A 14,430-nucleotide genomic window follows, 5' to 3' on the forward strand; every position below is an offset into this window, starting at 1 on the left:
GTGGGCACGGGGGACTGAGTGGAGCGGGGCAGAGCCAGTGCAGCGAGCCTGTGTGCATGTCGGGAGGTTTGGGGACCCGGGGACGTCCGGCTGGGTGTGGAGACGGTGCGCTCAGCCTGCCCGGGTCCCTCCGCGCAGCGGGCCGGGGCGGGGACCCGGGCGGGCCCGCAGGGGTTAAGCGGCGGCGGCTGGCGCCCGGGGAGCTCCGCCCCCGCCCGCCGCACCTGGCGCTGGGCAGCCGGCCGCCTCGGCGCTGGATTTCGGAGGGGATTGGCGGAGAGCGCGAGGGAGAGAATGTGACAAGTGCCGGCTCGGCGGCCGCCGGGGGAGGCCGCGCGCACCTGTCCCTGCCCGTCTCGCGCCGCCCGCGGCCGCTCGGACGCGCGCAGAGCCGCCCCCCGCCCGAGCGCCGCCGCCGCCGCCGCCGCGTGCGCCCGCGAACATGACTTCTGCCTTCAAGCTGGATTTCCTCCCGGACATGATGGTCGAGGGCCGCCTGCTCGTTCCCGACAGAATGTGAGTGGAGCCGGCCGCCCGCTGCGCCGCGTCCGAGGGCCGAGTGGCCGCGCGGCCGAGCTCCCCTCGGAGCCGGCAGGCGCCGCGCGGCGCCCGGGCGCGAGTTGGCCGCTCCGGCATCAGCCGCCTCCCGGGGCTTTCGGAGGCCGGGGCCGGACGCGGGGAGGAGGGAGAGTGTCCGGAGGCGCAGCGCTGAGCGGTGCGGGGACCGGCGAGCCGGGAGAGCGGGGACCGGGCGGGGTCCGAGGTCAGGGTGCGGACCGGCGAGCGGGGCGCGGCATCCGTGGGTCCCGGCGGCGCGAGCGGGGCGCGGCGTCCCCGGCTCCGGGCGGGGTCCGAGGTCAGGGTGAGGACCGGCGAGCGGGGCGCGACGTCCCGGGCGCCGGGGTGGGGACCGGCGAGCGGGGCGCGGGGTCCAGGGCGGGGTGCGCGCGTGCAAGTGTGCACGCTCGTGGCGTTTGCAACGCCGAGCTGATGGAGCTCTCGTGGCCCGTTTGCAGATCTTTTCTTAGCAGATTTACCCGCTCATCAGACTTTGCCTTTGCAAGGATTCCTTTCAAGTGGGAGAGGGGAAGGAGAGAAGAGGCAAGAGAAAAAAAAAAAAGAAAAAGAATAATTAGAAAGCGTTAAACTAGCCAGGTGTGCTCTATTGCAGAAATTAGAGGTAATTTTTACGTAATCATGATGGTTTGTCTGATGTGCAGTCTGTAATTTAATAATTAATGTGGTTCTGCTTGTTTCACATGTCGTCAAACTAGGGTGGAGCGTTTATTGGAAGAAGTAGAGAGCTGGGATTCCTGAGGAATGGAAAGTATGTCTAATTTTTATCTGGCTTGTTAGTCTTGATAGGAAAGTTTCTCTTACTAGTCAGGGGCTGTCAGTAGGATCTGCTTGTATTTCAGGCATGTTATGAAAAGAAAACCTAAAGAGAGAAAAAGGATTGTGAGAGTGGAACCGAACGGTCTGTGTCCTTTTTAGACAGGGCGTATATAAGATTCACTCTGATTAGGCGAGAAATTTCACAGTGCATCTAGGCTGCAGTTAATCCAGGGAAAAAACGGACTGGTAGCATAAGAGTAAATACAGGATGTTTCCTGTTCTTTCCCAGCTACGACTTCACATGCGTATTCTTTCTGGCATCGTGTGGTACCCTGCAATGTTCAGGCCATTGCAAGCTTTGTTATCCGTTTCCCTGGCACCTAACTTTCCCTCTGCCACGCTGGATTCTTTTTCTAGTATGTTAAAGTGTTAAGAGTTGAGAGATTTTTGAGAAACTCCGCAGTGGCCAATTATTTGAGATGCTAAGGACCAGAAAAAAGAAAAAAGTGGGGGGAGGGGAATGATAGAATCTGTTACATGTGAATTGTCTTTTCAGTCGATATTACGAATGTTAACTTGCTAATACACATTGAGGTTCCATTGTTTCAGCTGAGATAATCAGATAACATAAATTAATATTGAATTCCTTTTGGCAGTTTTCTCGGAGGAGTTAATCTTCATTAGTAGCAATTCCATATTTGTTTTAAGAGATCTGTGCCCTGGCCCCCCTTAAAATAGATCTCTATATAGAAACGTAATGTTTGCACATGAGCTGATTTGGAAGTTTTATGTGTTTTCTCCTCTAGAGTGTCTGGGCTGAACCAAAGAATTAGCTTGATCGTGATTTTGAATTTATGGTCACCTGCTACTTAAGTGACCATAATATATCTAGCTAATGAATGCTCTATGAATTTAAAGTGGTAATGGTCTCTGAAAGATGCAGTCTTTTATCAATTAAATTATGAATTATGAAAATTTAATTTGTCCATTTCATTTGGTGGATGAATGTGGCTTATTCATACTATTTGCTCTGAACAGAACCTTAGTATCCTACCCATGGAGTCTCCTGTACAAATCCTGCTGTGATTTCTACCTCATTTCTCTTGCAAATTTTAGTTATTTCCCTTTGGTATCAAACCCAAATTGTTTTCAGCATTTGTCAACTATTGCTTAATTGAACTAAAGAAAAAAAGAGGATTTGTAGATGATAATTTTATTTGTTTCTAAGATAACTGTTGTGTGTCTCCACAGCCCTGTAAACACTAGCATGTTTTCTAAAATAGGTTGTAATTAACTCCTATTAGACACTGTATTCGGGTGATAGAGGTGTGTGGGAGGGAATATGCCAAGTTGAAAATATCTGAAGCCCGCCTGGGCAGCATATTTTATTGCCATATTCATAGACTTGAGAAGATGGCTGTGTGGATTTATTGTTTCCGGGACTGGTTGTCATGTGTGGTATATTGCCATTTGGACTAAATTGCAGTGTGCTAGATACTGGCGTATTCCTAAAAGGAACTTAAATAAAGCATGGGGGCTTTGCTGGTGTTGATTTTTCTAAAGCAGTAGAACATTTTCAATGGCGTTTTCCCACAAGAATATATTAGATAAGTTTGCAAGATGTAATATGTTTGAGTCCTCAAGGCAGATGAACAAATAGCTTTTGAGATGAATTATTACACTCGGTGGCTCCACGAGCCATCCTGTGTTTAAAGAGCCCAGATCATTTAAGGCTCTGTAGTGGTATAGAATTGCTCTAACATATGCTTCAAGGTTTTGGGGTTTTAAATATTCAGTATCGAAACTTCGTGGAAATGGACATTTTAAATAATCTTGACTATTAAAGTGTTTCGTTGCCTTTGTGTTACTCTAGAATACCATTTGCAACAAAGCATAATGAAAATAGGAACTGATTTTTTAATTCTGTTAAACTGGGGCAGCTGATTTTCGATGGGGTGGGGATGAGCGTTTCTGTCTTTGTTTCACCTTTTAATGATGTACAAATATTTAGGGTTTCTAAATGTTTTTGAATTTTTAAACAAAACTAAGAAATAATGCCTTGGAAGTAAAAGGTTATGAGTACAAAAATGTATAAATGCAGTTTAAAAAGTATTAGTTCAGGCTTTTAATATTAGAAAAAGATACTGAGAAGAGGCTACCAGTAAATTAAAATGAAATCTTAGTATTTTTTTCACATTTGGTAGTTAACCTTATTGAAAAGCAGGAAAATTATCCTGACTGTAAATTCATCAACTTGATGAGTTAGACTTTTTGTTGAGAGTAAGTCCTCCCAAGTTACAATAGCTGGGAAAATACCAGTGTATCATTAAACTGAAAGGAGATCCTAAGGTCATCACTGGAAAAGTTAAAAGGGGCTTTGAAGACCATTCCATCAGGCCTCATTTTATAGATGAAGAAAAAATTAGAAGGGGCAGTATGTTCAGGGAGGCACAGTAAGTACCACTTCGCCCAGATGACAAGATATGAGTTGTTAGTTGAATACCTACTATGTGCTGGGATATTTTATTTATATCACCTCTAATCCTCACGGTACTGTCCCCATTTTACGGATGATGATTAAAGAGGTTACCTGCTTGCCCACCCACATAGGCAGTAAATGGCAAAGCTGTGGTTTTCAGGCGTGTGCGCATGTGCAGTGGTATGTTACATTTATGTTCTTGTTGAGGGGGAGAGAAGAGAGAACTGTGAATTAAAGTATATGACAAAGATTTTCATCATAAAACCAAAATTGTGTCACATGAGAGTGAGCATTGTAAGAAATAAATGTCAGCTATTCAGGATTGATGCATGTGAGGCATCATTTTATACTGTGACTCGATTCAAATTCACAGTTACTCTGTATGTTCATTAATTATTGATAATATATTTTAATTAAAAAAATTTTTTTGGTTTATATGGTAGCAGCAGGATGAAAATCAAAAGCAGTGCGTCCTTTTTCTCCCCCTTGTAGGGATTTAAAGTATATTTGGAAAATGCAGTTGTTAATAATGAAATAGTGAGATAACTGACATTTATTACCTGATTCCATGATAGTCATGAAAGGAAATGAAAGAGAAAACTCTGAAGGATGGGCTTTACATATGGTTCTTTAAGGAAAAATTTAAAAATACGTTTTCAGGTGGGACTTCTCAGTTAATAGTATGTATTTTAGTATCAGCTACTTTCTGAAGCCAAGAATTCATCCCACAATGGCTTTTTAGAGCGCTAATGTTATCTTTGATCTGGGCAGAGGTAGTATTTTAATTGTTAAATCTTGCTATTTAATTGTAATTTGCTGGATTGAAATTATTGTTGATGAGATGTAGTGAACTGGGGAAACAAGACCCTTGAAAGACAAGATAAAAAGGAGATAGGATTTTCAGACATGAACCTAGTAATTAAGATTTCATGAGATCATTTAGGATGTTTTCCACCTCACAGTGTTGTTTTTTTTCTCTCCCCCTAACAGCTATAATAACACTATATTTGGCCTGTGATAAAAGACTGCAATCTCCTTCCTTTTTTTTTTTTTTTTAACATAAACCCCAAACTTTTCATTTCTCTTTACCCCTTGTTTTTGTTTCTTACAAGTTAAACACTCATTGGGTTCTCATAAAAAAACAGGTAATGTTTTGGCATGCAAAATGATCTAATGCAGTTGAGTCGAATACAACCAGCACATGATATGATCCAGCTATTGTGCAGAAATTCAGGGCCGTGTTCACTGTGGAGACTTAATGTGGAGACTCAGGAGACCAGATACCATAATGGAAATCTGATGTCATTGTGGAATTTATTTTTAAAAACAACAAAAACTGAAACAAACTTTCACAAATGTTAAACCATCCTTTATCATATTTGCATCTAGATGGAAAATGTTATCTTTTCAGTATGTTTCAAGGAGCGAAATTAACAAGGCATGGATGTTGTTTATGTTCAATACTGAATTGTACTCAGATTTACAGGGGTCATTATTTCCACTTTAGAGTACTACTGTTGGAGGGTTTTGGTTTTCCAGGGGAGGGTCACATTTTTGCTTTTTGTTCTTGGATTAGGAAGTACCTAACCTACAAAGAGTTAAGTATTTCTCAGTGTAATATTTGTTTTACAAAACCGCAGAAGAGGGAGGATTTGGAAACTACTAACGATTTCCAGTTCATTGGCACCTACAGGTCCTCATGCTGTCCTGTTTGTTTCCTCTATCAAGGAGGGTACCGAGGAATATAATGAAGCCAGCATCAGTGGTGTGCTACTTGTGTAGCCGTGCAGAAAATGTATTTTTATTTTTCCTTAAGAAAAAGCTCTGGGTAAACGTAAGAGAAATGGAGCTGCACATTCCTGGGAAAACCTTTGTGGGAAACAAAAACTAATTAGAGCAGTAAATGTGATGTTCTCAGGTAATTGTAAAATAATTATTCCCCTTCAGCACCATCACTGTTTAATTGCGCCGTGCAGTATCCTCATGCTCTGACTCCAGATGTGAAGGGATGGAAACTTCCTTCTCCTCCTGGGAACGTCTTTTTCATTTAGTGAGAGCTGTATGCTCTTCCTAAAGGACTTTTCAAAGAAAGGGGGAAACACTTAGGGAGATTTCGAACAGCTTCGCTCTCCCCATTTGTTCTAACTCCATGACAGAAAGTGATTACTGGAGCTATTTTTATAGAAATACAATTCCAGTTATGTGGTTGAAATGCCTTGTGAGCATATTTGAGATTTACTCTTTCGAAGTGGCAACCCGGAGTTTTATGAACGGTCTCTTTTATGAACTGCGGATTGTGTATTGTGTTCAGATACTGAGAGGGATGTTTTAAAATCAGTTGATAATTTAAAAATGTAATGCTAATAGATACGTAATCATATGGCTTTCAGAATGACTTAGGAGCACAAATTCGGGTTTCGGTTAAATTTTAATTACTCCATTTGAATGAATGCCTCAGAGCCAACTTACCAGCAAATTATGAGACCCATTTTTTTTTTCCAACCAAAGATTTATGTAAATAAGTTTAGGCTATATTTAGACTAAAATACTTCAGTTTCTTCTTCTATACTTTCCTACCAGGCTTATGTGGCCTTTTACTTGAGATCATATTTTAAATAAAGAAATCTATTCTGAATAGGTGTAGGTTTAAATCATCTGTGCTTCGTTGAGGTCAGCAGCAGGGAAGAGTCACCCAGATCGATGACCAGTTGACCAGGCTTCCTTTCATGGTAATAGTGCTTTAAAAGTGGGATGCGTTTAGTGTTTGTATTTTAAGTCTTGATAATTGAAGAAGTCCAAGAGGTTTCTCTGCTCAGTGAGACTGGGTGTAGCTGGCTGTCATAACCATGGAAATCAAGCTCCTCCAGCCCAACAGCTGCTTTGTCTGACATTTACAAGCTCCAATAAGACTATTTCCTACTTTCACAGATGAAGGTGGTGACTCACTACCCAGAGAGAATGCAATTAACTTCAGCTGATTTATTTGACATTTTGACATAACTTTTGGACAGCTTAAAATTTTTAGTACCATAGCAGTGTACTTCTAAGTACTTCAACGTACATACTGAGTCTCAGATTCAATGATTTTATGCGAAAAGGCTTGATTTCCATGCTTTTTCTAAAGAAGGTTCATAGCTTGGATTAAACTCATTACATTTTCAGGTGGCATTCTATATCCTTTTCCATGAGTTACGTCTTCGTTTCTCCTAGTCTTCCCCTGTAGCAGGAAAGTTGAACCTCATTTCTCTGACGCAAAGAAAATCAGTTGGTCCTTCAGGCTATAAAAGAGCAAAATATTTTGTAATTTACCTGGCTGTGGTCAGTGGGCATAAAATGTATGTGTGAACGTATCTATGCATGTGTGAATATAAATATGTATTTATTGAAACATATATTGGGCGTAATTCTTCACTGTCTTAAAATATCTGCTGTTAAATGGTGTCTGGTTTGACAAGTTATGAAATTGTTGCACAACGTAACACGTCTTTACGTATTATTACCATCATAACTGAAAAATTTAAGGTTCAGAAAGGTTTTACATCTTGACCAAAGATGTACTACAAATTAAGGATACTGCTAGAGAAAGGTCGCAGGACTGTGTTTTGACTCTTTTGCTGACAACATCAGGTTCATTTCTATTAAAGGTTAAAAATAATTCAGTGTGGTCATCCTGCCATGTCTTGCTGGATGGAGAGCTGAGACCCCTCGCAGTTTAATGGTCTTGTCTCTCCCTGCAGCAGGGTCCTTGGATTTTGGGACCTCTCTGTTCCTCAGTTGCAGTTGAGATGTTGCTACTCTGGAGGGAGGTCTTTTAGAGTAGGAGTAGGGGGGAAAAAAAGATTGTTCACAGAAAAATCGGGACAGTAGGTCCTAAAACAGATGTTTTCTTGTTGTGTGGATCTGGTGCTGGCCAGACTGAATCCTTACCTTGTGCTGCTTTGCTGCCACCATTTTATGTGATCGTTGTCATTGTCCCGTGGCCTCCTGTTGCTGTTGAAAGGAGTCCTTGAAATTTTGATTGCCTAATGGGAGTCCACAAGTAAACTGACGATCTTAAAAAAGTGAATTGTTCACAGGACATTGATAAAGCTAAGGGGGTAAATTTGGTGTAAACCAACTTAAACACAACCCCCCCCCCACGCCACACACACACACACACCCCCCCCCCAGTTATTTTCTCTCTGGAACTTGGAGGAAGGCATTGAGTGCCCAGCAAGTGAAACAAGTACAAGTTGAAATCTCACACTTCATTTTGTCCCTGAAAAATCTTAGGGGAATAACAGAAGGGAAAGAGGGTGTGAAAAAGCAGAAAGGAAAGCATTTGGTGGAGGGATAATGTGGATGTAGTTAGTTATACTTACTTGTTTTACTCTTCATTCCTGGCTCTTTGTACCCCGTCTAGATTCAACGAGGTCACCGACAGTACAGCTTTTTTCTGAAGTTTTCTTTTACCTTTATGTTTTCCTGATTTATAGCTTTTTAAAACATCTTCTCTGAAGCCCGTTTTATTATCCTTTCCCGGAGCGGTTTCCTAAGTTTCAAGAGAAGGGGCCGTATCCGTTTGTGGCATAGCTCTCAGGATTACAGCGTTATCAAAATACCTCCATCATCACTTACTGCACATTCCAGTGGAGCAGCTGCGTGTGTCTGTGCATAAAACTGTATTTTGACTTCCTACATTACAGAAGGGGTGTTGAGTTTTTGGGTTGATCATAAGGGTAGCATATTTCAGAATGATTAACTTTATGGATGTCATTGTCTTGGCCAGCTATATTTGGCTGTGCTGCAGCTGTGTTTGCTTTCTCAAAATTGTCACCAGGAGGCCTCCCACTGCCGTTATTCACTTCGGTCCATGGTGGTAACATCTTTCCTCGTGACTCCCATTGTCCACTCAGCCGTCTTGTCTTGGTGTCAGGATTTAGAGAGAACGTGCACGAGTCCTTTGAGAAGCCCGAATGCTGTCTGATGCTGCCGGCAGCTCCATCTCAAGGCAGTTTCTATATATTCGCCCTGTCCTGATATTGCACCATAATGCTACCTGTCAGGATTCTTCTTTCTTTTCCATAACAAACCCATATTTTCCTGACTCCTTGTTCATCCTTTCTGTTTTACACTTAGATGTCAGAAAGTTGATCCCAACATGTGATGGATGGTGTTCTTCGTCTTCTGTATTCTTAGGGCACTTTGGGAGGTGTTCTTCCTTCTCATCTTAGAGGCCCCTTACACAAACAGCTGTGCTGGAGAAGAAGCTAAGAGGCAAGTCATTTCTTTTCCCTCATTGAGCACTCGCCATAGAATTTACCTTTTAGGAAGAGTTTAGGAAACAACTTTTCTTAATACAGAGACCATTTTAATTCCACTGGCTATGTGTAGGTTTTAATTTTTAATAGATCTAACTTCCTCTTGGATTGTTTTTGCTTGTCAGGGATGCTTGTCCTATGTGTCATGGAATGGAATCACTGTGGACATTGCTTTAGGATCTCTCCGAGTGACAAGGTGGAAGGGTCCCCTGCAAGGCTAGGCGTCCTTGACTAAGCAGGCTTCTCATGAGAATTCCGGGCCTGTCGTCTGATTTGTTCCATGCCTCCTGCGGGTCTCAGTTGATTTGTCCAGATTCCTCATCTAGAAAATAAGGATGATAAAATATGCTTCTTACCTGTCTCACAGTATATTATTGTCAGACTAATGTTGGGAAAGAAATGACAACCTAAATATTTTATAGCTTCCTGGTACTTAAAACTGACCACAAATTCACCTACGTGTCCTGGGAGAATTGAATAGAGTGGAACTTCATTACAACTGAACAGTTAATGTTTTCTTCCTCGGAACATTCGTGCTTTCTACTCAGGCAAAGACCCATAAAGCAGTGTTGCCCCCACATGAACTTTCAGAAAATACTCAGTCCTCAGGACACTGTCATAAAGACTGATTTTTTTTTTTTTCCTCCTTTGTGCATGAGGAAATTTCTCCTTGTGATTGAGAAATAAAATATGGTTCACGTTCCAACTGTGAACCTTGTGGTCAGGCCTTCCATCCTAGGATGGAGTGAAGCAAAGGCAGTATCTCCACGTACGCATTCTGAAAGGCCCTTCTCTGTGCCCCCTGAAGTAGATCCTGATTTTCTGACGGGAAGAGAATCGGCTGCACAGTACGAAGGCTGGTTCTGACAGAATGAGACTCCTAACCCTATGGGAAACCCCGCCATTAAGGAAGCACTTTTGATCATACGAGTACTGGGAGGTGTATTGTGTAGACCCTGTAGCCTGACTAATGGCCTCTCCAGTGCTCAGCACACCTGGAGAGCATGGGTGTGCCTCCAGAGGTAGAAACTACCTAGAGAAGGATCAGATTTTTGTCTTATAAGGTATAAGGGGTATAGTGTGCGTATTACCTCCTACATGTAGGCAGTCCCCCGCTGCAGGGTATATCCTAGTTATTCTGTTTTTGTGGTTAATAAGCAACCACTTCTTTTTCCTAACATAGCTGATAGGGTCCTTGGAGTCCTAAGAGATCAGAGCCACCATATAGTTTGAGAACTTGCTCCTAAGGCTGTAAGTCACTGGATTCTTCAAGATCGGACATGATCAGATGCAGTTCAGAAGCCTAAAGCCTCGGCGTGTGAATCCATTGATTGAGGAGTATCCTCCATGACCGGCCAGGGGAATACTTGGCGGCTACTATGGCTAAGAGTGTGATATTGACTGTGGAGGCATTCTTCAGGCCATGAACGTGACCTCCAAAATGCAGACTCTGTTGCCTCACGTAACAGAGCACTTGGCATTGGGGTGAACCAGGGACATGGCTGGGGAGCAGGGTGTGACTTTGGCAATATTAAAGATTACTGCTGTTTCTGAGATTGTTGTGAAAGGAAAAGTAGGTCTGTGTCCGAAAGCTGGCAAGATCTTTGGAGTAGGGGGCCAGACATACTCAAAATGCTTCCGTACAAACTAACTGGTGCTTTGTAATCAGCACATTTTATCTTATTGGTGTCAAAGAGGTCTCATTAACTTTATAGGCAGACTTTCAGTTGGGCCAACAATTTGTGGCCAGGTATTGTAAAAAGTGATCAAAATTGGACTTTTGTCAGCCTCCAAAGCCATGTGATGGCCATGCCTTCATCTTGCCTCTGTCTTGTTTTCAAGGTCTACTAAGGATACGCTACTGTTGATCCAAAATTATTTCTAGTTCTCTGTTCGATATAATAATAGTGCAGACTCACAAGCCAAGAAATGTTTTCTAGTGTCAACCAAACTAATCCTTTGACAACCATATGCTGCTTTTTGGTGTGTGTTTCTTTTAATTCTGATTATTTTAAGGGATGCTGCCTTCCTGTGGTTACATTTTCTGCCATATTGTATGATATTAGTTCTTGATTCAGGGTATACCATGGGCCAGCCATCAGGCTAGGGAATTTATATGTCATCAGTCATCTTCAGAAAAATTTTGTTGGGGTAATTTGTGTCATTGCCATCTTGCAAATGAAGATACAGAGGTTCTGTAATGTGGTAGTACTGAAAACTCAAGCATGTGCATGTCTCTGTCATTTCCAATGCTTGAGGTCTTTCCGTTGCGTTGCCTAGAAGTTTGGCCCTAGAGGTTGCTTGTAAGTCTTTTGAGGGATTCTTAGATATAAACAGGTTGAAAATCTAGATAGGTTGGCGGATTGACAGCTGAGTATGTAGGCTTTGAGTGTGAAATACAGGCTTTTAGCTGTGACCCAACAGTCTTCTGCTTTTAATGGGCTCTTTCATGTCAGTTGCTCTTTCTTGGTTTTATTTCACAGCCAGAATAATTTCTGAGTCTAGAAGGCTAGAGTGTTTTGGGAGATGACTCAGTGGAAGGGGACCCCAAAGCCGTGTCAAGATCTCTTAATGCCTGAGGCAGAGTCTTACTTGCCACTGAGACGAGGAAGCAATTAACACTGAACGTTGAGGTGAATACTTACTCTTCATTGACGATAACGGTATATTTTATGAAGAGGTTTCTTCAGAGGATTTCATTAGATACCTGGCATTTTCCCCCATTTACTTCCAACTTTTTAATTTTTGCCTCTGATTTAGATGAACACTTGGCTTTTCTCAGGGTCTTTTCTAGCCCTTACCATGCCTTCTTGTGAGTTAGAAAACGGCTCTCAGGTGGCGTTTGGTCCCCCTGTCCCTCTCGTTTGGTGCCTTTATGCTGTATCCTTTCTACACTTGGATCCATTTTTTACCCCCTTCTTCATAAGTGGGCCACATAAGTAGGCAGTAGAATAAGCAAGTCTCCAAGCAAGATGATGATGGATTTTAGATAATTGACAGTTGTGACCAACTCACATATGGTACCTCGTCCGTTTCAAGTGTCCTACACTGTCATCCTCTCCACAGCTTTGTGCTCAAGTACATAAACATTTGATGGGATTCTGAGCTCTGAGCAAATGATAAATTTCTGTCTCCTGTGTAGATACCCAACGTAAAGAAAGGGAAAATAGTAAAGTTAGAGTGGAATTCATGCATGGGTTGGTCTAACCCACAAGCCATTTCATACCGTATATTAGCTTGTCGAAATGCCTTTACTCTTGGCAGGCATAACCTAAGAGGATGTGATTTGAGTGGAGTTTTCATGCCCTGTGTGCTTATTGTATTCTTGCTACTGATGCAAACATTATCTATAATTACATTTTCAAGTGACTGAAAATTGCAGGCTTTGTTGAACAAAAATACAGCCAAAGAATGGAATGTATATCCACTCCACCCTCATTATAAGGCTTTCAGAAGTCAGACTATAAGGCCCAATACCATGGCTCTCGACTACATGATACCAACTCCATTTGCCGATGTTTGAACACTTTGTCAAAATGCTGGGTTCCCAGTGATCACATAATGGGAGGAAAATGCTATTACTGTTAGCGCTTCGTTGGCTCCATTGTCGACTCAATCACAGTGGCACCTCCTCTCACAAGTCCTCTGTTTCCAGGATGTAAGGCGAGAAACCACAATTTGATTTAGAGCCAATTGTGATGGGCAAAATCGAGAAAGTTGGCTGAGGAACGCCTGCTGCTTCCTGGGGCAGGTGCGAATGCATCCCTGTGACCTGGTGTCATCTTCACATCCCCCAACCCCTACCTTGGGCTCAGTAAAAAAACATGTGCTCCCCGGTGGAGGGGGGACCCACTGCATTAGACTTTCGGTGTCCTTAGAACCTGGCATGGTACCGGAAAACCATCCTGGCCAATTTATTCTTCTAGACACATGATAAAAGTCCATTTGTAATGTTGGAACCATTTGGCGTTTTTAAAAAGTAGTAGTATGTGCTAGTTTAGTATTTTGCTCCTTGTTGAATAACATTATAAAATCCAGGGAGCTATTTCATAAAATAGATGTTCCTTGGTTTTGGATGGAAAAACTAAGGGGAGGAAGAAGTGATGATAACATCATGTTTTTTTTTGCTTTTAAGTTATTAAATTTATAATCTCTGTGGTGTTACACGATGTGGTAAGTCACCTTCCAGGCCCTAGCAGAGTCCAACCTCTTTGAAAAAACTAAAGAAAAGTTACTGTGATGGCTTTATCCAAAATAGAAGCAGAACCAATGCCTAAGTTTGCTCAGGAAACCCATAGGCTATTCCTGATTCTCTTGTGTCTGACAGGTAGGACAAACATGTTATCAAAGAAATATTTATTGGGTCCTAACTGTGAACAGTTAATGTCTACCTAGTGAGTTGGATGTTCTCTAATGTGTGTTGGTACCTTTTCTAAAGTGAATAATAAACTCAAATGTATGTTGGGTTTTGGACAGATCTCTTAATACTGTAATTTATGAAGGTGACCAATTCAGTATTTTAAACATTCATGGAGCTGAAATAAGATAACTTTGGGGTCCTAGTAAAAACCTTCCAGTGAAATACAAGACACCAAGAAGAGGTTTTTTTTTTTTTTTTTTTTTTTTCCTAGTTAAATGAATTGTTGCAGCTTTTGAGGCAAGGTCCCTACAGTGAAAATTTGGAGACATAGGCAGTCTCCATCATATAAAATAATTGTAAGGTATAAATGAGGGCAATTCAATTTGTGTATTTCATGAGTTTTTGCTATGAATTACAAATACTCTCTCTTATGTTCAGGGCATTTTTTTTTTTTTTTTTTTTTTTTTTTGACAGGTTATGTGTTTAATGCCTCTAAGTGCCTGGGCTTTTGATAGCTTGGATTCTTATCCAATCAGCAAAACTAACTTTAAGAAATGTAATTAGCCTAGAACCAAAGTAAATTAGCTTTTAAAGTTATCTAATTCTCAGGGTTTCTTGTGGGCCTCTACAGCAGCAAAATCGATTCCTCTGTGGTGGTGTAAACAGTGTAAGTCAGAGAATGTGGCGGCTGTACAGTTTGTACTGCAGATTGAACAGTTAAAATTAAGTTGGACAACTGAGGAATTTAGGATTTGAGTCACCACTAACCTGTTATTTGGCCGAACTGATCAGTTGTGGTGTCATCATGTGGAAACAACCTAAGTATTTTCTGTGCTGAAGTTTGTTCTTTTTTTTTTCCCCTCCCCATTAATCTAAAATGTCTGCCAGTGAACAAGAGTCAGTTTATCTTCATCATTCTTAACACAAATATTCAGTTTCAGGGTCTCATATAATAA

At 41.9% G+C, this 14,430-nt stretch overlaps 1 protein-coding gene across 1 annotated transcript in view; it reads left to right on the forward strand.

Annotated features, from left to right (window-relative positions):
- Positions 1-442: 442 nt before the first annotated feature.
- CELF2 (CUGBP Elav-like family member 2) overlaps positions 443-14,430 on the forward strand; it is a 293,960-nt gene continuing 279,972 nt past the window's right edge. The window contains exon 1 of the mRNA XM_069458926.1: positions 443-516. Within this exon, the coding sequence (XP_069315027.1) occupies positions 443-516 (74 nt within the window). The remainder of the gene's footprint in view (positions 517-14,430) is intronic.

This window comes from Eulemur rufifrons, chromosome 25 (genome assembly GCF_041146395.1).
Source record: "Eulemur rufifrons isolate Redbay chromosome 25, OSU_ERuf_1, whole genome shotgun sequence".
NCBI lineage: Eukaryota > Metazoa > Chordata > Mammalia > Primates > Lemuridae > Eulemur > Eulemur rufifrons.